A 25,277-nucleotide genomic window follows, 5' to 3' on the forward strand; every position below is an offset into this window, starting at 1 on the left:
GATCTAGGACATGTCCATCCTGGCAGGAAGTCCTCTTGGGCAGCGCTAGCTGCTGTGAACAGACATTTGCACATAGTTGGTAAGTAGAGCAGTATTGCAATTAAGGACTGAGCGTGTAGCGGGTTGATTTATTATTAACACTACTGAGTTCATCTCCATTTTAGGGGCAGAGCTTCAGGTGAGGGCCTGGGGCAATAGCAGAAAGTGGGCCCGTCAGGCTGGATTGGGTCCTGGTTGCTGCTCTGTGGCCTTGGTCACTCCATGAGGGCCTCAGTTGCCTCACTTGGAAAATAGGCTAATCATAGGTGCCGCTTCACTGGGTGGCTGTGAGGATGAGATGCTTCATGGTGCTCGTCTCACACTAGGCACTAATAAATATTCTTGTTTTATCCCAAAGTTGTATTCTGTATGAACATATTATTTTGTCCATTTTTTTCCAATCAGCATTATTACTTAAATCTATTTTTAAGTATTGATATGTGTCCATAGATGGCTTAATTGTCCCGTTACTGTTAGGAATTTGCTACTTTACCTTTTCTCTACACTATAATTATGATTACAGTTATTTGTTTTGCTTACTGGGCCAGACACTAGGTATAGTTCTACTCATTTTTATTTCTAAGGAAACTGAAGTTAAGGGCAATTAATTTACAAAAAGAGAGCGATAGATCTGTGTATAAACATTGGAAAGATGTCAAAGATGTGTTGATAAACGAAAAAAGCAAGTTGCAGAACAATTTGTATAGCTTCTCATTTGTGTGAAAAACACAGAGGAGGCTGAATGCACAGGGGTAATAATAGAAACCGTGCCAAGTACTTTCTGTTACCTCCTAGCCCTCACAATAGCACCGTGTGGAAACGAGTACTTAGGGTACATTGTCCTAGACGGCTCAGGTAGTAAATGGCATGCCAGGTTCAAGTCCAGGTCCCCCCGACTGCCGCCGTGCACTGGGCATCCCAGTGTAATGGCAGCAGCAGGCAGCAGTGGCCATACCTGCAGCTACAGTGTCCCACATTCCTCCTCTGCACAGGCTGTTGAAAGTCCTTTGGGACTCCCCTGGCGGTCCAGTGGTTAAGACTCCATGCTTCCAGGGCTTCCCTGGTGGCGCAGTGGTTGAGAGTCCGCCTGCCGATGCAGGGGACACGGGTTCGTGCCCCGGTCCGGGAAGATCCCACATGCCGCGGAGCGGCTGGGCCCGTGAGCCATGGCCGCTGGGCCTGCGCCTCCGGAGCCTGTGCTCCGCAATGGGAGAAGCCACAACAGTGAGAGGCCCGCATACCGCAAAAAACAAAAAACAAAAGAGACTCCATACTTCCACTGCAGGGGGCACGGGTTTGTTCCCTGGTTGGGGAACTAAGATCCCACATGCTGCGAGGCCAAAAAAAAAAAAAAAAAAAGGAAAGTCCTTTGATTGGTGAGTTCTTCACCCCTACCCAGTAGGGCAGAGAGTGAGGGTCCCCTGGTGGAGTTTTAGCTGGAGGGCAGGTGGATCTGCAGTCTGCAATGGGAGGTCACTCCTGCTGTGGCGGGTCGGTGGGGGGGTGGCGGGTGGGGTGCTGTTTGCTGATGGGGTCTGCCCTCCTCGCCGGCCACCTGAACAGCGAGTGGCAGCTGTGCATTTGTATTGGTTCAGATGCTGAGGTCGGCAGGGTTTGGCTTTAAATGTCCTGGTGACATATAAAAGGGAGCCTGGGTCAGTGGCTTGAGCTTTGCCTCTTTCCTTACCCAAGGGTATGACTTCCTAGATGGGGAACACCACTGTTCTTTCCCTCTGTTGCTTCTTTGGGTTCATCTGTTCCTCCTTGGTCAAAATGGACCCTGTGAATTTTGTCATCCACAGTTTAAAATGAACTAATACAGACCCCTTCATAACAGTTGCTTATCTGTTGCTGCATAAGAAGTCGTTGCTCCCAAACTTAGAGGATTAAAACAACAATACACATTTCTCGCTCACAGTTCCTGTGGGCCCGGAATTTGGGAGCGTCTTGGCTGGTGGTTCTGGCTCAGAGTCGCTCAAGAACTTGCAGTCCAGGTTGTCGTCCAGGGCCCTGGTGATCTGAGGGCTTAGGCTGAGGCTGGAGCACTGGCTTGCAAGATGGCGTGCTTACACGCCTAGCAAGGTGGTGCTGGTTTTTGGCAAGAGGCCTCAGTTCCTCTCTAGGTGGGCCTCTCTCAGGACTGCTGAACTGTTTTTTTGGGGGGGGGGTTGTGGTTTTTTTGCGGTACACGGGCCTCTCACTGTTGTGGCCTCTCCCATTGCAGAGCACAGGCTCCGGAGGCGCAGGCCCAGCAGCCATGGCTCACGGGCCCAGCCGCTCTGCTGCATGTGGGATCTTCCTGGACCGGGGCACGAACCCGTGTCCCCTGCATCGGCAGGTGGATTCTCAACCACTGCGCCACCAGGGAAGCCCTGCTGAAATGTTTTAACAGCGGTGGTGACTGCCTTCCTCCAGAGCCATCAAAGAAAGAGAGAGCCAGGCAGAAGCAATCCTTTTTGTGACCTAGCCTCAGAGGTCCCCTAGTATCACTGTGCCACATTCTGTCTAGTCAGTCGGTGAGTCTGCTGCACATTCCAGGGGAGCAGGATTAGGCACCACCTTTTCATGGGATGAGGAAACATCCAAAGCTTGTGCATCGGTTTTCCTCACTAATTTTTCCATCTATTCAACCATTAGTTATTAAATCTCTAATATGTGCCAGGTAGTCCAGATACAGATGAATAAGACAAACAAAGCTTGATCCCAAGCCTCAAGGAACTTACAGGGCAGGCAGGATAGCAGCTACCATTTGGGTGGTGCTTTAGAGCTTAATGAGAACGTCCACATATTTTCTCCTTCAACCTTCCCCGTAACTATGTGATCGCTACAGCTGGTTGTATCCCCATTGCCCACCTTTTCTGGCCCTCAGATGATGGAGGATTTTCTTAAGTGGACAGAATTTGACTTTGATGCAGAAATTCTGACTGTAAATCCCTTGCACTTTCCTGCTCCCACAGGCTGTGTTTCTTGTGGCTTCTGCCTCATCCCTGTGCCTCAGGTGAGGAGACGGAGGCTGCAGTCACTGAATAGCTCTTGACACTTGAATTCTTTGCTTTTTTCACCATTCCGTGCTTTCTCTCAGGGGTGGACCGCCCTAAATCCTCCACTGACAGTCACTGCTGTCCTTCTTCTTGCAGAAAGCCCTGGGTGTGCGGCAGTACCATGTGGCCTCGGTTCTGTGCCAGCGGGCTGAGGTGGCCATGAGCCACTTTGAGCCCAGTGAGTATATCCGCTACGACCTGCTCGAGAAGAACATTAACGTCGTCCGCAAACGGTAAGGCTGCAGGGCGAGCTGCGGAGGCTGCGAGAGGGTGTTGGTGCTTCTGGTGCCGCCTGCCCCTTTCGGGCAGCGTAGGAGGTGCTTGGTGAAGGATGGCTGGTCGTGGTGGTGGCAGGATCGAGTCGTTCAGGATACAGCGGTCCCTGCTGAGGAAGGGTGTTCCAGGTCAGTGGTGGACCTTCTGTCCTCTCTGCCAAGGAGAAGTCTGTTAGCAAGACGCCTGGAGATGTGGGCCCTAGGGAAGGTCTGAGGCACTCTTCGGTGCTGTGGCCCAAACCTTCCACCCACCCTTTCCAGGACAGACAACTTATCCCTGGGCCATTTCTCTGGGATCTGCCGGGCCCAGTGACTTCAGAAATACATATATTTCCTCTTCAGTGCATAAGCCCAGGGGAGAGCTCAGCCTTGAGACTCAGAAGGAATCTCAGGTGGGATCTTGAGCATATTTTTTGGGGGACCTCTCTTTGCTCATTTGGTAAAATGGCAGCTGTCTTTGCACTGCTGTTCTGTGTGCCAGGTTCTGGGCTAGGTGCTGGCACAGGAGGGATGAATAAGGTACCACAAGAGGAGGAGTGGGGGCTGGTAGCGCCAATCAGCACTGCTCCTGAAACTTGAATGACTGCAGACAGAGCTGCGCGCTTGCCTATCTGGTGACATGGCCCCGGGAGTACGAGAGAACCAGTATGAGTACACAGTGTCCCCATCCCCATTAACAGCTGACGAATGGGCTCAGGTGGAGAAAGCCACCCTGTGAGTGAGTGATGGGACCTGGTCTCCAGGCTCTCGTCCAGTGCTCTGGCCAGTGTCTCACACTTGCTCTCTGTTGCCACTTTACTTCCTCTTTACTGGTATCCTCACTTCAGTTTTACAGGTAGGGACTATCTTAGTCTTTATCTCCAGTAGCCTGCAACATGGCATCATCTAATTATAGTAAAGACCTCTTAATGTACATCAAGGATGTTCATCTGATTCCGGTGGTACATGTAGGCCTTATTGATCAAAATGTGGCCCGTGGGTCAGCAGCACCGGCATCAGCAAGCAGCGCTGGGAGCTTGTTAGAAACGCAGGAGCTCAGGCTTCACCCCAGACCCACTGAGCCAGAATCCGCAGCTTTAACGGGAGCCCCAGGTGACTGGCGTGCACGTCAAAATGGGAGAAGTGCTGGCCAGTTTCCCAGCTGGTTCTAATATGTAGTCAGGGTTGAAACCACTGTCCTCATCACTGTGCAACCTTATACAAATACTTTTTCCCCAGAAAACACTATTTATTCTTAGAGCTCTCAGATCACAGCTCAGTGGAAAAATAATAGATTTTGCTTTAGTCTGCAAAACACTTCCCCCCTGCTCTTTATCATGCTTAGAAGGAGAGTTAACATAGAAGCTTGCTTTGAGATAACTTGACAAAAAAGTGTTCATCATTTTGTCTTTGCTTTAAAAAAATTAATCAAAAAAACTGCCCTTTGGTTTTAATTTTTATGAGCAAAATTAACCCTCCCCCTAAAAGTTTTCCTTTGCCTTCTTATTCCAACTCTGCATTAACCAGAAAAGTCCAAGCAATAACTTTTAGCATTTTCCAGATTAGTACAGGCAAGAGATGTTCCATTTTCATTGTTGCCATAGAAGAGTGGTTCTTGCTGGAGGTGGGGTGAGGGGTCGATTTTGTCCCCTAGGGGAATTCCCCTGGGGAATGTCTAGAGACATTGTAGGTTGTCATAACCTGGGGTGGGGTGGGGTTTACTGTTACCTAGTGGGTAGAGGCCAAGAAAATGGTCACACATCCTACAGTGTAGAAGACAGCCTCCACACTAAAGAATCATCTGGCCCAAACTGTCAGTCGTGCCATAGTTGAGAAACCCTTCCATAGAGAAAGAAAGCAGAAGTGAGGCTGTTCTAAAAAGATGCTAGTGGATTAAAATAGATGTAAGAGTGTTTTAGAGGGCCGGGGGATTTGCAGGGGGACGATTCCTCCACCCTGTGACAGAGAGGCCTGATTCTGTTCCTGGGAACTGGGTCTCTGTCATCCAGTGAAGTGGGGGGACAGATGGACATAGAGGACCCATTTTGCCATCCTCAGTTAATCCTCAAGGAAATGTGATGATGAACTCGTCCTTAGGCTTTTGTCATTGTCAGGCTTTTTTATACAACTTCAGGCATTTGCTGTCAAGGTCTTCGGTTTTAAAGCTCATGTGCTATTTTTCACCTCCCCTGGACGCAGAAGGAGGGGCCGTGCAGTGAGTCACTGCCGGTACCCCAGCCTTGGAGATGCTGCCACAAAAGGGGCAGGCTGTACTTCAGGCCAGTGCTATTTTGATTCAAGGTTCTCATGACAGCAGAACTGAGAGATTTTTAGAATTGCCAGTTGCTCTGCTGTTGCCCACAGAGCCAGCACCCTAGGAAACTCTTGCTCTCAAGGGGTTAGGTAAACTTGGGAGTGAGGGGCTAGAACCCAGACTAGCAGAAGGACATTTCTCTGCTTTCCCAGCAGAGTCGTATTGGTAATAGCAACAGCAATAATGATAGTAATTGAACACAACTGCAGGCCGGGCCCCGTTCTGAGTTTCCAGATGTTACTGAGAGACAGTATAAAGCCACAATGGCTCCTTGCATTCTAGCTCTTCCACTCAGTAACTAGCTCATGACCAGCGAGGGTCAAGTTACTTCACCTCACTGTGCTTCAGTTTGCTCATCTGTGTTGTGAGGATAAAGTGAGTTATATACATCAGAGTGCTCTGGGCTAAAAGTAAGTGCTAAGATAAAACTATAATGACAGAAAGCAGATGAGTGGTTGCTTGGGGATGGGGGCAGGAGGGAGGGATTATAAAAGGGGACAAGGAGACTTTTGGGTGATGGATGTGTGCATTGTCTTGACTGTGCTGATGATTTCACAGGTGTATTCATATGTCAAAACTTACCAGTTGTGGGCTTCCCTGGTGGCGCAGTGATTGAGAGTCCGCCTGCCGATGCAGGGGACACGGGTTCGTGCCCCGGTCCGGGAAGATCCCACATGCTGCGGAGCGGCTGGGCCTGTGAACCATGGCCACTGGGCCTGCACGTCCGTAGCCTGTGCTCCGCAACGGGAGAGGCCACAACAGTGTGAGGCCCACATACTGAAAAAAAAAGACAAAAAAAACTTACCAGTTGTATACTTTAAATATGTGTGGTTAATTACACACCAATTATATCTCAATAAAGCTGTTTAAAAACAAGTATGTGCTATATAAGTGCTATCTGTTCTCTCTTTCCAATACGAACCCTGGACTTTAGAGACGGACTGGGAGCTCCCTGGGAGGGACAGTGGCTTATCTGGTTACACGGTGGGTTTAGTACTAGGGTCAGGTCTAAACTCAGAGCCTCTGACTCCTCGTCCCGTGTATTTTTTTTTTTTGTGGCTCGTTGGGTGTGAGTGGAACTGTGCCCCTCCCGAGGAGCCTTCAGGTTTGGCCTAAGCTTTGAGAACGGCGGGAGGCAGAGTGTGAGGTCCAGGCACGTGGGGTGGCGGCAGCAGGGAGCCTCAAGGTGGGGGGGAGAGTTGGTCCGCGCCCACCTCAGTCTGCGCGGGGGAGGCTGTGCCGAGGAGGCAGCTGAGTCCTGGCGGGGGCAGCATCTCCCTGGGGGCTCTGATGAGGAAATAGGGTCTAGGAAGAGGGGCTCGTGAGAGGCCAGAGGCAGCTTCTGTTCTTGAGAGCTGACAGCCACACCTGTCTTCACGGGGTGAGAGCGAGTGGAACCAGCAGGAAAGGCTTTAGTGTAATAGGGTAACAAGGCGTCCAGCACCTGAGGCAGGTTGGGTGAGGGGTGCTGGTGCGGAGTCTCTGTGTCTCAATGGGGCTGAGTGCATGGGGGAGATGGCCGTGGACAGAGAGAAGTAGAGCATCCAAGGTGAGACTCTGGCTGTGAACTTGAGCTTCGAACATCACTCTGCTGGGTCTCTGTTACCTCTTGGTCGTTTTACTAAATGACAAGGATACAGTAAGGATTAAAAGATGAGACATACATGGAATAGGTGCCCGTCAGATAATAGCAATTAATATGCTGGAAAAGCAAATATACTTCAGGGAGGAATAAACCCCTGCCGCCTCTTGTGATGCTGTCGTTCCTCACGTGGTTTTGGACCTAGCAAGTGCCAGGCGCTGTGCCATGTGCCGGAGCTGCCACAGTGAGCACGCCGATTCGTCTCCACCCCCGTGGGGTGCAGGGTCCCCTCTCCCTGCCCGCCGTGTGTGCGGAGAGGGAATGGCTGTGGCGGACAGGGGACCGTGCAGCTGGTCCCAGGCCATCCCTCCCTTCTCCCGCCAGGTTGAACCGGCCTCTGACCCTCTCAGAGAAGATCGTGTATGGACACCTGGATGACCCAGCCCACCAGGAGATCGAGCGAGGCAAGACCTACCTGCGGCTGCGGCCTGACCGCGTGGCCATGCAGGATGCCACGGCCCAGATGGCCATGTTGCAGTTCATCAGCAGTGGACTGCCCAAGGTGGCTGTGCCGTCCACCATCCACTGTGACCATCTGATCGAGGCCCAGCTCGGGGGTGAGAAAGACCTGCGTCGGGCCAAGGTGAGCTGAAGTTGGCGTGGGAGGGGCTTGGAGGGGACCAGTGGGTGTGACATGGGATGAGAGACAAAACCCTTGAACTAGGGCATTACCCCCAAATTCTAATGGACTCTTTGGTTTAGTCTTTTTTTTTTTTTTAATTTATTTTTGCTCTCTTCTACTTTGAAAAATACCATTTGCCCTTTGTGAAGCTGTTAGAAAATACTGAGACAACCTAAAGAAAACAAAAATCATCCTTAATCTTACCATACTAAAGGTATTCTTTTCAGGTCCTTTTTCTGTAATAAAACAGAATACTTTATAAGAAAAATGATGCAGATGTCGGGTTCTGATACCTATCACCACTTGCTCTGGAGAAGGGACTTTAAAGTTCCCTTGCTGCCACCATCACATGTGATCACTCGTGCTCTTGCCTGGCCCCTGGGGACCTTGTCGGGGAGGTAGGCGAATAGTGTCGCTGTTGGTAAATTTGAGGCGGCCAAGGCGCATGCATCAAGTCCCACAACTGCATGGGGGCGAAGTTAGGACCAGACCCATATCCCTTCTCCCACTCAGGGCCCTCTCTTATTGATTGACCCCCTTTGTGGGCTTTCTTCCGTGAGTTTCGCTTAACAAGGTAGAAGGGGCTGTATGCCACGCTGAAGAGTTTTCCCCTTGGATTCCTCTCACTCTTATGAAACCAAATTTGTGCTCCTTCCTCCAGGCTCTGCTTGCGGTGCCTTTGTGTGTGTCTACTCTTGGCAACAGCAGGTCTCTCCCAGCTCTGGGCCTCCCCCCTCCCCCATCCCTCGCAATGGAAGTGGGCACTGCTCTTGGGGGGCCATTGGCAGGAGCTGAATGCTGGCAGGGCTGCAGCCTGGCTGGGCACAGAGCAGAGCATGCAATTGAAAGTGCTTCGGCTCCCAGGGTCAGCACGGCTCAGAGAGCCTCTCAGACCCATGGGAAACGCTCAGGGCAGCTTTCCCATTCAAGCCCCTTCTTCCTACCTTGGCCTGCTTGTTTGTGTCCTGGTGGCACAGCGGCTCCACTCAGCTGAAAGAGCCCAGCCTTCTGACTGGTGGTTTCCATGTTAGCAGCAGCGGCGGTGGTAACTGGTAACATTGCAGGGGATCCTTCAGTGCTGTGAACTGGGTCCTCTTCAGCCCTAGGGGTGAATGACTGCCTGCAGCAGGGCTACCACCTTCAGGGTCTGGCCCTCCCCTTACTTTATAGTTTTAAAATCTACCTTCTGGAGGTGAGATTCACAGAATCATAGGATTTCAGGACCCATTCCCTCATTTATTTAACAAATGTTCATTGAACATTAATGATGTGCCAGGCACTGTGCTAGGTGCTGGGACTCAGTGTGAACATGACAGACAGGGGCTCTGCCTTCTGCCCTCATGGATCTTAGAGTCCAGTAGGGAGACAGAAGCTAAACAATCACACAAATTGGTAACTGCCAATTTGGGAGAGTGTGGAACTCTGAAAGTATAAGAAAGATGTCTGATTTAGACTTTGGCGGGGAAAGGACAGCCTCTCTTGAGCATGTAACATGTAAGCTGAGACGTGAACAGATAAGCAAGAACATTCTAGACAGAACAGACGACCTAAAGACCTTGAGGAGGAAGAAACCTGGTACTTTTGTGGAGCTGGAAGGGGGCCTGTGGGCCTGGAGCTCTGAGGTGGGTGGGGGCAGGTACAGGCAGGGCCTTGAGGACTATGGGCGCCCTCCTAGGAGTCGCTGAGGGGTTTACACAGGAGAGGGATATGGTCAGATTTACATGTATTTGCAAAGGGTCCCTCTGGTTGGAGTTCAGAGAGGCAGAGTGACCTGTCCAGGGTCACACAGACCACTGGAGAGGTATCTAGGCTGAGTTCCGGTCGAGACTCTGCCACACCACTCTGGCCACTGCGCTGCCTCTTCTCCCACATGCAGACACACGAGCAAATGCATCCACACAACCAGCTGCCTCCTGCCCTCGGTACCAATTTTACAAGTGACTGATTTATAAACGAAGAACCCAATATATTAATTATTAATCAGAAAGAGACCGCTGTGGGGACCTAAGTTCTTTGTCTGCCATTCTTTCACTTGGGGGAACTACACGGGCCCTCAGAAGGATGCATGGTTGGTCTGGAGTTTAAATGAAGGGGGCTGCACGGTATTGAGAGTGTTTTATGGAGGGCCCAGCGGCACCCACAGTGAGTCCCTCCTCTGCCTTGGAGCGCGGCTCTCCCACACCCAGAGGCTAGCGGGTCTCTATTCCTACTTCCTCCTTTGCAGCTCTGTGCTGTCCACTATGTTCCCATCCCTTTAGTCCCTGGGGTCTCACCTATCCAGGGACATGCCATGTCTTCCAGATAAACTCTGGCCTCACATCCATGTGGTGGGAAGCCTTCCCTTCCCCCCGAGGAAGTTGTCCCTGAATTATAGGTATAGTGGGTACCATCCTGTTTTTTGTTTTGTTTGTTCAGAACATGGTCCATTTGACGGTCTTTCATTTGGGGCCCATCAAACACATTACCAAGTGTTGAGCACCTACCACATGCCAGACAGTGGTCTAGGTGTTCTGAGATGTAGTCTCTGTAAGGGAGGTAGCCTTATTTCTATTACAACGTAGCCCTCAGCTCTGTGGTTGGACAGGCCTCGGTTCAAACACTGGCTCCTCTGTTTAACCCTGGGATCTCCAGCAAGTTATTTCACCTCTGAGTTTCTGTTTTTGCATCTGTAAAATGGGCTTGGTGACAATACTTCCCCTGGGTTGTGAGGATGTTTTGCGTGGTGCCATTTCCGTAGTGGGTATTCAGTAAATGTCAGCCAGGATTACAGACGAGGCATCCGAGGCTCCAGTGGAGAAACAACACCCAACATGAGGCGTGGTGGGACCGGGCTGTCCACTCTGTCCCACTGCTTCCCTTTGACAGTTCCCCTCCCCGACACCATGTCCCAGTTAGTCCTGTAGTCCCGTGCTTCCCCCTCACTGCCGGCCTTGGCTGAGGACTTGAGTGCCAGAGGGACCCTTCTACAAACAAGGAAACTGAGACCCAGGGCAGGGAAGGGATTTGTTTTGGACCCACTCCCTGGCCAGGTGTCACAGAACTGGGCTTTGTCTCTGTTCCCTGGTCTCTCTCCTGGGCCTGCCAGCTGAGACTATGGGCCAGCATCCAAGCCCTTTTGGAATTATTTGTAGACGGCCTCCAGGAGAGGGCCTGTCTTCACAGTGCCAGCATTTCAGAGTCAGAGGGGAGGGGAGGGGGAGGGGGGAAACCATGAGCAAACTGTGTTACTAATGCCCTGGTTATTGATTTGTCTCAATAGGACATAAACCAGGAAGTGTATAATTTCCTGGCAACTGCAGGTGCCAAGTATGGCGTGGGCTTTTGGAGGCCTGGCTCTGGAATCATTCACCAGGTAAAGCAGGGCCTGGCCTGCCTTTGTGGGTGGGCAGGGGAGTGGGCTGCCCTTAGGGAACCAGGGAACACCTCCAGGCCTGTGGGAGCCTGGGGCTCAGGCGGGCAATTGGATGACATTTTCATCAGCCCTTAGACTCCTCCGCTTTCATTTTAAATTTAATTTTCTTTTTTCAAAATTAATTAATGAATTAATTAGTTATTTTTTGGCCGAGTTGGGTCTTCATTGCTGCATGCAGGCTTTCTCTAGTTGTGGTGAGCGGGGCTACTCTTCATTGCAGTGTGCGGGTTTCTCATTGCGGTGGCTTCTCTTGTTGCGGAGCACGGGCTCTAGGCATACAGGCTTCAGTGGTTATGGCATGCAGGCTCAGTAGTTGTGGCTCATGGGCTCTAGAGCGCAGGCTCAGTAGTTGTGGTGCACGGGCTTAGTTGGTCTGCGGCACGTGGGATCTTCCCAGACCAGGGCTCAAACCCATGTCCCCTGCATTGGCAGGGGGATTCTTAACCACTGCGCCACCAGGGAAGTCCCTAAAATTAATTTTCACTGTGTCAAGTTATACATTCTCCCTCTCCGTGTGAGAAATTAAAATAGTCCCTTCTGACCAGCTTTTTAATGTTGACATGTTTTGTGCTACACCTTCTTCTAAGTATTATGGTATTATATTGTTTTTTGTTTTGCTTTTTTCCACAAGCGTTATACCTTGTTGCGTGGATAGCTAACACTTGATGAGCACATTCCGTGTGCCAGGCACTCTGCAGATAGTAACTTACTGGGTGCTCGCCGTGACCCTATGAGATTGGTGGTTTTATTGTCCACACCTTACAGATGAGGAAACTGAGGCACGGAGAAGTTGATCTCCTTGCCCAGGGCACCCAGTTGGCTGATTGTGGGGCCAGGCTTTGCATCCAGGCAGCCTGGCCCTGGAGCCAGTGCTCCACGCTGCTGTGCTGCTTCCCGGTCTCCCGTCACACCGGGAACTCTCCCGCTCTCAGTGCACAGAGTGCTCCTTGGAGCCTTTTAGCCCATTGCGGGTGTCCTGGAGGATGGAGGGGCCAAAGGTCACATGGCCACATCAGTCAGGAGTTCTCCTGGGGTCTCCCCAAGGATGGATTTTCTCTTGATAGGCAGTTCTGTCTATCGGGGGGTGGAGTGGGGGGTGTGTGTGTGTGTGTGTGTCTGTCTGTCTGTGTGTGTGTGTTTCTGGGGAGATGGGTGATTAGCTTTCATCAAAGGTGTCTGTTCAGGGCTTCTGACTGGTTTGTGGGGTGTGTGCCGGTTTGTGTCCGTTTACCATCCATCTTGTATGTGAAACCTGCCTCTTTGTACCTTCTCAAGGTGACCTTTCTCCCCACCTCCATCCCAGGGCTCACTTCCAGGCCTTCCTTCAAGATGAGCTGAGTCAGGCTGTAATGCGACCCTGCATGGGTTCCCAGCACTGCCCCACTCTGAAACCAGAGCCACAGATCACTGCTCTGCCCTTTCAAACCATCGCCCTTGCCAGGAAGGGGCTCCCCGTGTATGGCATGTCACATTGGTCTGCAGGGGCCAGAAAGCCTCTCTCAGCAGCAGGGCGAGGGAGTCAGGTGGACCCAACCTTGACCTTTTGTCGTCAAGGGGACCCCAATCCAAGTGTCCTCCATTCCACCTTAGTACAAATGCCGAGGCCATTTTGGCAGCTTCTGGGCCAAAGTTCGGGGTCGTGAGTGATGGCAGCTCACACCTGCCACTGGCCACCAGCTAAGTGTACAGCCTGATAGATTTCTTTAGAAAGAAAGTTCCCAGGAGTCATGTGATCTCTGTGCAGCTTTTCTTTCCTCTCCCCCTTGACAGTAGGCAGCTTTAATCTGCCATGTCCAGATTAAATCTTAATCCCTTTCCCTCTGCCTTGAGTCCCCTGGCAGACCCTTCCTCCTCCGCAGTTCTGCTTTCTGGTCCCCTCTGAAGTCCTGGCCCTCTGGTCCCCAGCATTGGGGATCTTGTGATCCTGTGTGGGACCCTTCACGTTACGGCCACAGTGTGTGCTGAGTGTGCCCTGTGGGGACAGGGACTATGGCTTATTTATTCCTCTCTAGCTCTGGGCCTGGTGCCAGGTCAGTGTAGAATAGGTCCTCAGTGTACGTGTGTCATGCAGATAGATGGCTGAATTTCTAGTTTTATGTTCTAGATGTTAGTCCAGCCTAAAAATACACTTCTCCACCACACCCCCGTCTGCCTAACCGTATGCAGCCGACCACTGAGGTCACTGTCACAACCAGCTTCTTTGTGATGCTTTCTGCAGTCCTTGGGTCTGCACTGACCACTCCCTTCTGGACATGGACCACACTGACAGTCTACATGGTGTGACCACACTGAATTCTGTGTATCTGGTCTTCATGGATCAGACTTTCACAACCTTGAGGAGCTTTAGAGATTAACTAGTTTTAAGTCTTTGTATGTGGCCGAGGAAAAGGAGGGCTGGAGAAATGAAGCAGTTAAACGGCATTCTCTCCAACAGTTGTTTTTTGTTAGGGATTTCTTCTGTGTTGGCCTATTCTCCCAGCCAGCTGCCTCGTTTCTGGAGAAGGAACCAGGTCTTCTAACTTTCTGTGTTCCCAGGAGGCGAGACCCCTTGACCCTTGCTGAGTCTGCTGAGCAGATGCCTAGCCTGAGGCAGAGGCCCTGGGGTTTCTGTAATATTCTGGGGACACATTCCGTCAGTCCTGACAGTTCATAGAGCCTTTCCCATCTCTGATCTCATTTATCCTCCCCAGCATCCCTATGTGTGGGTTGGGCCATAATTGCCTCTGACAGTGAGCAGCAGAACCTCAGGTGAAGGATCTTGCTGCCAAATAATAAATAAAAATAATGCCTCTCTCAGGCATTATTACAGCTTGACGGACATGTTCCTATCAAGTGCTCACAATGATCCAGTGAGGGGGCCACTGTTATCAGCTACTTTTTACAGATGGGAAACTGAGGCTTGGAGGGGTGAAGTGACTACTGGTAGGTGGTAGGGCCAGACCGCAGACCCAGGCGTGGCCCTTTGGCCGCAGTTTCCTCAGGCAGCCCCGCTGCAGCCTCAGCGTGTCCAGCACCTCAGCTGTCAGGAAGGTGGGTGGGGCTGCACTGGGGTAGCTGCCCCTGTAGCTCCTTTAAATATCCTGGGGAGAAATGCTCACCGCCAGCTCCTAGCCTGGACGAAGGGAACACTGAACTTGGAGAGGTAATGCGGCAAGTCATCCTCTTCCTTAAGCAAGTCGCTTCTGTTCTCAGAGCCACCTCCAGGCCACTGAGGCTAGGGAGGCGTTGTCTATACTTCTTTTTAGTTCAGTGGTGGAAAAACTCCTGGCCTGTGCTCCCGTAGGCTCCCTGGTACTTCCTTGTGGGTGCTGGAGCCAGGCCATGAAAGGTTGTCTGCCCTCTTGAGAAGCCAGATAAGCACACTCCACGTGTCCACCACGTGAGGCAGGGCGTGTCGTAGGAGAGCACCTTTCAGGGGGCAGCACTTGCCCCCAGGCCTGTCACACGACACACCCTTGTACCCAGTTCATCTGGTTCTCGCCACAATCCTGGAGTCGAGGTGGTGTGGCCGTTCTTAACAAATGAGGAAACTGAGGTGCGGAGAGGCACTGACAAGCCCAAGTCATACAGTCAGGAACTGTCAGAGCAGTTTGTGAGCCCAGGCCGCCGGTCTCCCAGGTCTCTGGCTCGTCCAGGCCACACTGGAGAGGCCCCATCCTGGAGGGGGTGCCTGGGAATGGCCCAGTGGCCCAGTGTCGGTAGGGGGCAGTTTTGCAGACCCCTTTGGAGCCCTACCTCCATTCTCTCCTGAGGGCTTTTAAGCTTAAGATCTTGTATTCTTTTTCAGATCATTCTGGAAAACTATGCATACCCTGGGGTTCTTCTCATCGGCACTGATTCCCACACCCCCAATGGTGGTGGCCTAGGGGGCATCTGCATTGGAGTTGGGGGCGCTGATGCAGTGGACGTCATGGCTGGGATCCCCTGGGAGCTGAAGTGCCCCAAGGTGAGGGGTAGGGAAGGGCTTATTTCGGGGTGACAGCAGAGGGGTGGTTGGTGGGGGTGAATAGATGTGGGACCCGAAAGGGATGAGAGAATAGGTCAGGCTCAGATCTCTTTGGGAAGGAGGCAGGGATAAATAAGCTGAATTCCAGCAGGTAGATTCCTGGGTGGAACACGGCACATGATACACAGGCCTGTCACTTCTTCCTTGCCCCACCTACTCAGGTGATTGGCGTGAAGCTGACAGGCTCACTCTCCGGTTGGACCTCACCCAAAGATGTGATCCTAAAGGTGGCGGGCATCCTCACAGTAAAAGGCGGCACGGGCGCGATTGTGGAGTACCACGGGCCTGGCGTAGACTCCATCTCCTGCACTGGTGAGGAAGGCAGCCACGTGGCATGGCTCTCAGCCTGTGCTGGGCCCAATGGGGCCTGTAGTTGAGCCGTAGAAGCAGTGAATGGCCTTCCCCTGAGGATCTGTCCAGTCAATTTGGGGACTTGGGATGGACACTTAGAGGTCGAGGGGAGACCTCATTGTCTAGTCCAGGTCCCTCATTAAACGGGAGACTGGGGCCCCTCAAGGACGGCAGGTAACTTCCCTGTGGCCACACAGATTTAGGGGCTGAGCCAACTTGGCTGGGCCTGGGCTGCCTTGGGTGATCCAGAAGAAGAACCTACAGAGGGTGGAGGTGGTGGTGGGAAGGGGAATCAGAGCCAGGGCTTCTGTCTCAAAGCAGCCGCATTCTCACATCTTCCCTTGGCTGGAGTTAGAACCTCACTCTCTTCCTTTGGATTAGAGACTGTCACCTGCTAGTCTCCAAGACCAGGTGGGAGCCAGCCCCTTCCTACTCATCACTCCTGGTGATCTGGCCCCAATGCCTGGGCCCTCGGAAATCCAGGTAGACTTGGAATGAACGTTAGAGATGGTTCAGTCCAGACTTCCCTAGGGGCCTGCCTCAGCTCCACAGCAGCCCCACAGAGCTACAGTTCAGCTGGCCCTTGCGTCCCTCCAGTGATGCGGGGCTCACTCTTACAAGTAGCCCTTACTACTGTTGGACAGCTCAGTTAGGAAGTTGGCAACAAGCCCAGACCCATGTCCCAGCAACCCCATGAGGCTGGAGTCCTGATAGCAGTCAGGGCATCTGTAGCCTCTCCAGTTCTGTGGGCGGTCTGTGGTCCAGGCAGTGGACGTCATTCCAGTCTTATTGCTGGAAAACTGCGGACCCAGAAACATTTCCACCGTGTTGTAGCTGAAACAGTGCAGGCCTGCACACCAGGCAGTCAGACCAAGACCTGCAGGCCACGCCGCATTTGCTCTGTGGCATGACCTTGGGCCTCTCTGAGCCAGTTCCCTCACCTGCAAATGGACACAGTAACAACTGGGTGGTCTGGCCAGGTCAGCGTTCATTACATGGGGGCTGTCTAGTCTGCTGAGCGGGACAGCCAGGCCTAGAACTGGAACTTGGCTTGTAGGAGCTGAATCTTGTGTCCCCTTCACTCTACCCAGCAGCCACCCTGAGAGCCGGGACACTGAGCTCTGGCCCCGTGGCCTCTCTTCACTGGGCCTCATTTTAACCCTGGGCCACAGGGGCAGTGAGAGTGAGGGAAGAAATGATGCCAGCTCCCCAGTGTGAAGACGTGTGTGCACCTCTAGCAGGTGTGGGGGACCCTCGCCTAGCTGCACAGCCAGCCCCGCGGGCTCTGTTTCTCTACAGGCATGGCGACAATCTGCAACATGGGTGCAGAAATTGGGGCCACCACTTCGGTGTTTCCATACAACCACAGGATGAAGAAGTACCTGAGCAAGACAGGCCGGACAGGTGAGCCAGTGGGCGTCCTAAGTCCTAAGCCTGGTGTCTCTGGACTGGCTTCAGAGGCTCTGAGAAGCCTCTGACGGTCTGTGAGAGGTTATGTGTGTTACTGTTCCTGAGTGGGGTGTCTGTAGCTCGCATCAGCTTCTCAATGGGTCTGGCATCTAAGTGTGAGATATCCCTGCCTCAGGATTGGAATTTAGTTTCCCCTGAAAGGGTGTTTGAATTCCGGTTCTTCTTGGCCTGGTCCCTGGTGCCCTCTGTGGGAGGCTCTGGAAATGACATGGATCTGCTTCTGTTTGTAATTCCTCTCCTAGCAGGGGGAGGAGGAAAAACGTCTGGAACAAGAACCACTTTGTAGGCCTCCCTCAGCAACTTCCCTGAGGTTCTAGCTTGGCTTCTTTGAAACCCAGAGTTGGAAATGGGTCCTGGGGGAGGAATTGTTGGAGCCTCTGAAGGGAGGTGAGCGAGGGTGATTGGTGGAGCCAGAGGCCAGGGGCCTGGCGGGGAGTTTCTCACTTTGTTCCCAAGCTCTCCGCACACAGAGTCCTACCTGAAAGGCCCTTCCCTCGCTTTTATTATCAAGTAACTTCTCCTTCTTTAAAAAGTCAGTGCTTCTCATCTCCAGGAAGCCTTCCCTGACTCTGAGCCTCAGTCACTACTTCTCCCCTGTGTCCCCATGTTCCTGCTTGCCTCTGTTGTATTATGTTGTGACTTCCGGCTCACTGATAGCTCCTTCGCTAGACGTGAGCTCCTTGAGGGCAGGAACTGTGTCCTGTGCTGTTTGTTTTGTTCCTTTGTTTGCCCAGTCAGTGTCCAGGCCCTGGTGTTTGACAGGTGCCTGGTAACTGGTTCATATGGATGGATGGGTGGGTGGGTGGATGGATAGATGGATGGATGGAGTCTCATGGCCAATTTCTGTTTTACATGCTTCAGTCTCCCTCCTATGTTGATTTCAGACATTGCCAACCTTGCTGATGAATTCAAGGATCACTTGGTACCTGACACTGGCTGCCATTATGACCAACTGATTGAAATTAACCTCAGCGAGGTGAGGAAGGGAGCTGGTTCCAGGAATTTCTGAGGGTGGGGGGTTCAGGCCCCGTCTGGGGACTTCTGGTGGGCCCTGGGGAGAGCCAGAGCAGGTCTCTGGCTGCACACCCAGCAGGGCTCTTGGGCTTTTGGTTCCCCAGTGTCCCTGCAAACTGCTGCCTGAATCAGTGGGGTGGTAGGGGCAGCAGGAAGGCTGTATGGCCAAGGGGAGAGTGGAGGTGGCTATGGCTGGTGATTCAGAAACGTTCAGTTGGCCCCCACCTCAGCTTTAGGAGAAGCCAAGATTTTGCCCTAGAGTTGTGAGAGTTCAGAGGGCAAAGCCCAAGATTCCCAAGCCTGAGCCTGGCACCCTGAGACCTGTAGGCCAGGGTGGCGTTTGGAAGGCCAGAGAAAGGGCAGTCTGGAGGAGCAGAAGCAGCAGAGCACAGCAGCCAAGGGTTTAGGCCCTGAAGCCAACCTGCATGAGTTCACATCTTGACTCTGCCACTTAGGCTTACTGTGACCTTGGGCAAGTTACTCAAGCACTGTGGGCCTCACTTCACGGTGTGTGAAACCCGAGGCAGTCATGGGAACTGAATGAGCTAATCTATGTAATAACAGTTGCTGACATTTATTGAGTGCTTACTGTGTGCCAGGCACTTCGTTAAGTGCTTCACGTTGATTGATAAGTATCGTCACATGTAAAGCATCTGGCCTTAAGATTCCAGAAGCACCATAGTATGGGAGGTAATGGGCTTAGGAAGCTGGCAACCTTGATTCATCCCATGCCTCTGCTATCGCCGAGCTATGTGACCTTGGGCAAGGCAGGCGCTCTGCCGTCTGCAGGCTGGAGATGACGAGCCTTGTGGGGTTGGAGAGATCTCAGGAGCTGCAGCACATACGGTGCCTGTTGCTTGGGCGTTTCCTGGGTTGAGGTGTGAGCCGTGAGAACAGTAGTTGGCCTCCCAGGCCCACCGTGACTTGGTGAGCGGGAGTGAGGCCGCCTCTGAAGAAGAGAGGCTGTCCACGCGCCAAGCTGGGTTCCCTCCCCGTGCCTTTTCTTCCTCAGCTGAAGCCGCACATCAATGGGCCCTTCACCCCTGACCTGGCTCACCCTGTGGCAGAAGTGGGCAGTGTGGCAGAGAAGGAGGGGTGGCCCCTGGACATCCGAGTAGGTGAGCCACCCCTGCCCCCCACCTCAGGGCCAGCAGTCCACCCAGGGCTGTGGGCTGTGGGCTGTGGCCTGTGCTTACCGCGGGGCCCTTCCTGAATGGACCAGGCACTTTCTGAAGTAGTTGGTTTTTTTCTTATGGCTTTTTAAGGAAATTACTTTTTCTTGGTATAAAAGAAATAGAGGATTTCCTGCTGGTCCAGTGGTTAAGACTTCACCTTCCAGTGCAGAGGGTGCAGGTCCGATCCCTGGTTGGAGAGCTAAGATCCCACGTGTCTCGCGGCCAAAAAAAACAAAACATGGGGGCTTCCCTGGTGGCGCAGTGGTTGGGAGTCCACCTGCCGATGCAGGGGGCATGGGTTCGTGCCCCGGTCTGGAAAGATCCCACATGCCGCGGAGCGGCTGGGCCCGTGAGCCATGGCCACTGGGCCTGCGCGTCCAGAGCCTGTGCTCTGCAATGGGAGAGGCCACAACAGTGAGGCCCGCGTGCCGCAAAAGGGGAAAAACAAAACAAAACAAAACAAAATAAAACATAAAACAGAAGCAGTATTGTAACAAATTCAGTAAAGACTTCAAAAATTGTCCACATCAAGAAAATCTTCATAGAGTCTGTCATACAGAGTGAAGTAAGTCAGAAGGAGAAAAACAAATACCATGTGTTAACACATATATATGGAACCTAAAAAAAAAGAGAAATATATATCAGTGTAGAGAATATTGACAAATAATAAGAATTTTAAAACACCCCTAATCTCCACCCTCAGCCAGAACCAGCTCTAGAATCTCGACAGGAATACTGTATTTCTGTGTACATGCACATACTGATGTGTGTAATTTTCTGTTTTACAAACACTTCCTCTTACCAACCATGACGAGTGATTTTACTTTACATGCTTTACATATACGGACACACTGGCATGGTATCACTGTTGTCACAGTTTAGTGTGGCTGTGAAGCACATGAACCCAGGTGGCCTGGGTATGAATCTGACTCTGCCACTTCACAGCTGGGTGACTGAGAGCAAATCTCTTCACCTCCTATGCCTCGGTTCCCCAGGTGTAAAACGAGGGTGATACTGTACTTACCCGCTAAAATTGCCGGGAAGTGGGACGAGTTAATGTGTGGCAAGAGCTTTCAATGGTGCCTGGCATGAAGTGCTGTACAATATGTTCAGCCTTAGGAGTTGAAGTAATAAAAACAAATCTTGGGTGGCTTAAAATTAGAAACTAAATTGCTGAGCTGGTGAGAGAGACTGTCTCTGTCTATAGACAATGTGATGTCATCCAGTCTTTGACTTCTTGAATAACTGAATAACTTGAATAACTGTGATAGACTTTCCTTTTTCTGATTTATTTATTTAATTAATTTACTTATTTGGCTGTGTTGAGTCTTTGTTGCTGTGTGCGGGCTTTCTCTAGTTGCGGTGAGCAGGGGCTACTCTTCGTTGTGGTGCGCGGGCTTCTCATTGCAGTGGCTTCTCGTTGTGGAGCACGGGCTCTAGGTGCGTGGGCCTTAGTAGTTGTAGCATGCGGGCTTCAGTAGTTGTGGCTCGTGGGCTGTAGAGCGCAGGCTCAGTAGTTGTGGCACACGGGCTTAGTTGCTCCGCGGCATATGGAATCTTCCCGGACCAGGGCTCGAACCCGTGTCCCCTGCATTGGCAGGCGGATTCTTTTTTTTTTTTTTTTTTTTTCTTTTTGCGGTATGCGGGCCTCTCACTGTTGTGGCCTCTCCCGTTGCGGAGCACAGGCTCCGGACGCGCAGGCCCAGCGGCCATGGCTCACGGGCCCAGCCGCTCCGCGGCATATGGGATCCTCCCAGACCGGGGCACGAACCCGTATCCCCTGCATCGGCAGGCGGACTCTCAACCACTGCGCCACCAGGGAGGCCCGGCAGGCGGATTCTTAACCACTACCAGGGAAGCCCACTACGATAGACTTTTTAAAAAGAATTATTTTTCCCCTGATTATAAACCAACTAGAAAGCCAGAGAATACTACAAAGTATAAGAGAAGAAAATTGGCCTATAGGCCCTCACCCAGCAGCAGTCATGTAAGTGTTTCAGTGTGGGCCTGCTGATGTGCATACACATGCAGACTGTATTACTGTAAGAGTGGCTTGTACTGCTTCCACGCGTGTTCAGTGTCGTGTTCACTGGCCACATCTTCTCTTAAATGGCTGCGTCAAGAGGAGCTTATCCTTTACTCTTAAACAGCTAGGTAGTCTGCTTCCAACATGTCTCTGTTGGAAGCAGAGCTGGTGAACTCTTGACCAGACCTGGCTCATTTGCGGTCAGGTGGAGAGCTCTGGTCACTCTCTCTTCCTGACTCCCGGCCTCACCACCTATGATGCACCAGGTCTGATCGGCAGCTGTACCAACTCCAGCTACGAGGACATGGGGCGCTCAGCTGCTGTGGCCAAGCAGGCGCTGGCTCATGGACTCAAGTGCAAGTCCCAGTTCACCATCACGCCAGGCTCTGAGCAGATCCGCGCCACCATTGAGCGGGACGGCTACGTGAGTGCCCACGCATCCCGCCCCGGCTCCCCAACCCCACTGCTGAGTAACGTGGCTTTAGGGCAGAACCAACCTCAGCCTTGTAGGTAGGGGCTGGTACAGGCCCCAGGGTTCGCATCAGATCTTCATCCCTCAGGCTGCTGAACCACCCTTTCCCATCAGCTGCCAGCCTGCCCCTGACCACTCCCTGTCCTCTGTCCCTGCTGCAGGCACAGATCCTGAGGGACGTGGGTGGCATCGTCCTGGCCAATGCCTGTGGCCCCTGCATTGGCCAGTGGGACAGGTGAGAAGCATGATTTTGATAGAATGGCCCTTGATGTCCTGGGATACAGAGCCGCAGATGTTGAGGGGAGATGTTATTGAAGTGAAAACTCTCAGCCCAGGGCCTCTAGCTTTGGGGCTGTTGCACATTAGAAGACTTTTCCAGGAAGGACTGGAGGGTTGGGCTGGAAGTAAAGAGGGAAGAGCCCCCAGCAGCACTGAGTGGCCACTTGGACAGAGCCTGGGGTGGCAGGAAGAAGCCAGGGGGGCCTCATCGTAATGCACACAGTGGTGACCTCTGATGCAGCCTCTTGAAGGAAGCAGTGCTCGGGTCAGGAAACTCTGGCCTTGGTCTGGCCTCTGTCTTACGTGTGGTCTCAAGCAAACCTCAGTGATGCCTGAGGTACCCTCTTGCTCTGTGTGTGAGTTCTGGGAGGAGGTGACCCTTTCAGGGTCTTTCCAGTTCCCCCTCCTCTGCCATGAGCTAGGCAGGATGGGCCAGGTGACAAGGCCAGACATCCCTAACTCTGTCCCCTCTGACCTGGCAGAAAGGACATCAAGAAGGGGGAGAAGAACACCATCGTCACCTCCTACAACAGGAACTTCACAGGCCGCAATGATGCGAACCCCGAGACCCATGCCTTCGTCACATCCCCTGAGGTGAGACTCTGCCAGGCCCAGCCCTAACCTGGGACGGCCTCGGGGCCCTGCTGCTGGCCGGTCAGGGGAGTAGGGGCACTGGGGAAGGCTGTCTGACCCCACAGGGCTGCTGAGGGAGGCTTGGCATCACAGGGCAAGGGATTGTCAGGGCAGAAACCAAGAGCCATACACCTTGCTGGCCCCAGGCATCAAGCTCCCTTGGTGCCCCCCACCTGGCTCCGCTCAGTCCCAGGAGCCTGAGGTCTCATTTAGCACAGTTGCGATGGTGAGCAGGGCTTTGGCATCACCACCGGGGACAGAAGGCAGCCCACCTCCACCCAGCGCTATGGGCTTGGCCCTGTCACTCCCCTCCTCTGTGCCCCAGGGTCCTGTCGGCAGCCCAGGAGCAGCGCAGGGGATGCTCGCACTGTCCCTGAGCCGGGAGGGAGGCCGCGCTGTCACGGTGAACAGCCACTGAGCCGCGTGCTCCGGGCACTTAGTGGTTGTCCGCACCTGGCCAGTCTTTTGTAACTTGGTTTTTTAAATGAGTGTTCCAGAAATACTTTTGTGAAGAAATGGCCCTTTCCACGTTTGCAGTGCCCATTAAGGAACATTTTCATTGCAGCCGCATTTCTGGCCTCTGGGTCCAGCACTGACCCTGGTCGAGGGGGCTCTGAGGTCAGGCCCCAGTGGGGGTGGTAGAGGCCAGATTACCCTTGGGTTCATGAGTCCCCTGCAGGCCCAGTGGCCCTGGTCCCAGGGAGAGTCCTGCAGCTCCCACCTCTGAGGGGAAGAGTGGTCTGTGGAGAATCTGGAAATTTCCTGGGCTCCATCTCAGTTTTGGTCTCTGCTGAGGTGGAGGAACGGGAGTGGAGTTTGGTGCTAACTGACAGACTGGCCGCCTCCATTGCAGATTGTCACAGCCCTGGCCATTGCTGGCACCCTCAAGTTCAACCCAGATACTGACTTCCTGACGGGCAAGGATGGCAAGAAGTTCAAGCTGGAGGCTCCAGACGCAGATGAGCTTCCCCAAGCGGTGAGCAGGCACCACCACTGCCGCGTGTCCTGCACGCCCGCCTAGGCCTGGGCCTCAGGGCCACTGTGTGGCTGAGACACTTCCTGCCCAGGAGGGACGCTCACTGATTGTGAAGCGGCCGTGTTCACCGGGAGAGAGCGGCTTGGTGCTCGGGGGAGCTTGCCTTCCGTGAGAGCCTTTCCAAATGGGGGCTGAGGGGTTGGCACCCAATGTGCCCTGTCCCCTGCTGCAGGAGTTCGATCCTGGACAGGACACCTACCAGCACCCCCCTAAGGACAGCAGCGGGCAGCGGGTGGATGTGAGTCCCACCAGCCAGCGTCTGCAGCTCCTGGAGCCTTTTGACAAGTGGGACGGCAAAGACCTGGAGGACCTGCAAATCCTCATCAAGGTCAGAGGCGTGGGGACAGGGAGGACAGCCCTGCTGCCAGGGCATCCTCCCTTGATTGGTAGGAAGGGCCATGAAACCACGCATTCTCCCATGGACCCTGATGGAGGACACAGTCAAGGTTAGGGTGGGGGCAGGAAGGGAGGTTTGGCTGCAGAGGAGTGTCCCCTCTTCCACTGCCCCGTGCCGGGCAGAACTGAGTCTGGCCAGCTGCTGTCTGAGGCCCTCAGCAATCCTGCTCCAGCTGGTGAGGGCCACCTCCAGTGGGTGTGGGTAGTGAATGCAGCACAGGGAGGGCAAGATGGGCACATGTGACCCTGCACAGCCAGGCCTCCACACGTCTGGCTTGACCAGACAAGCTCCGGAAGACGTCATTTCCTCTGTTCCCACAGTTGAGCATCGGGGGTATGGCCTGTGTTTGGGAGCTGAGCAGACAGGCTCTTGTGGTACAGCCAGAGGCCTCAGACCCATGTCACACGTGCATTCTGCTGTTAACTGTGGGGTCTCTAGGCAGTGTCACAGCCAATATTAGGCCCACGTGGTAGATGAAACTGATCAGTCACTAGCCAGAACCCAGGCACATCCCTGGGCTCCTCTCTTGTGTCTGGCATGAGATCTGTAGCTGGTCTTCCAGCCTGGGCATCTCCTACCTGGGGGCCTAGGTCTAAAGGGCGAGTGAGCAGACATACGTGTCCTCCATGTCCAGCCTCCTCTACCCGCTCTGAGGGGTGGGTGACAGCCTTGCCTAAGCCCTCTTGGCCAGAGTGGTGACACCAAAACTGTAGACCCTCTGTCACAGCGCGACATCCTTCTCGTGTCCCCATCCCCGGGTCCCGCTGCCTGCCTCGAGAGGGCCTCTCCCTTCATCTGCCACTCAGAGGCCCTGCCACGACCTCTGTTCTCTCTGCTCACCCACCCCAGGTCAAAGGGAAGTGTACCACTGACCACATCTCGGCTGCTGGCCCCTGGCTCAAGTTCCGTGGGCACCTGGACAACATCTCCAATAATCTGCTCATCGGTGCTGTCAACATCGAAAATGGCAAGGCCAACTCCGTGCGCAATGCCGTCACCCAGGAGTTTGGTCCCGTCCCTGACACTGCCCGCTACTACAAGGTGGGTTGGTGGGGGTGGGGATGGGGGTCCTCTGGCACCTGCTGGTGGCTGCG

General features: G+C 53.2%; 1 protein-coding gene across 1 annotated transcript in view; it reads left to right on the plus strand.

Moving 5' to 3' along the window:
* The window catches only part of ACO2 (aconitase 2), a 53,297-nt gene that overhangs the window by 25,810 nt on the left and 2,210 nt on the right, over positions 1-25,277 (plus strand). The window contains exons 2-15 of the mRNA XM_082636165.1: positions 3,177-3,313; positions 7,615-7,873; positions 11,172-11,264; positions 15,112-15,270; positions 15,492-15,642; positions 16,981-17,085; positions 18,036-18,127; positions 19,178-19,283; positions 21,633-21,790; positions 22,000-22,073; positions 22,600-22,711; positions 23,604-23,726; positions 23,959-24,114; positions 25,033-25,224. Of these exons, the coding sequence (XP_082492291.1) occupies positions 3,177-3,313; positions 7,615-7,873; positions 11,172-11,264; positions 15,112-15,270; positions 15,492-15,642; positions 16,981-17,085; positions 18,036-18,127; positions 19,178-19,283; positions 21,633-21,790; positions 22,000-22,073; positions 22,600-22,711; positions 23,604-23,726; positions 23,959-24,114; positions 25,033-25,224 (1,917 nt within the window). The remainder of the gene's footprint in view (positions 1-3,176; positions 3,314-7,614; positions 7,874-11,171; positions 11,265-15,111; positions 15,271-15,491; positions 15,643-16,980; positions 17,086-18,035; positions 18,128-19,177; positions 19,284-21,632; positions 21,791-21,999; positions 22,074-22,599; positions 22,712-23,603; positions 23,727-23,958; positions 24,115-25,032; positions 25,225-25,277) is intronic.

The sequence above is a fragment of the Mesoplodon mirus genome (genome assembly GCF_964341445.2).
Source record: "Mesoplodon mirus genome assembly, chromosome: 11".
In the NCBI taxonomy this organism is placed as follows: Eukaryota; Metazoa; Chordata; class Mammalia; order Artiodactyla; family Ziphiidae; genus Mesoplodon; species Mesoplodon mirus.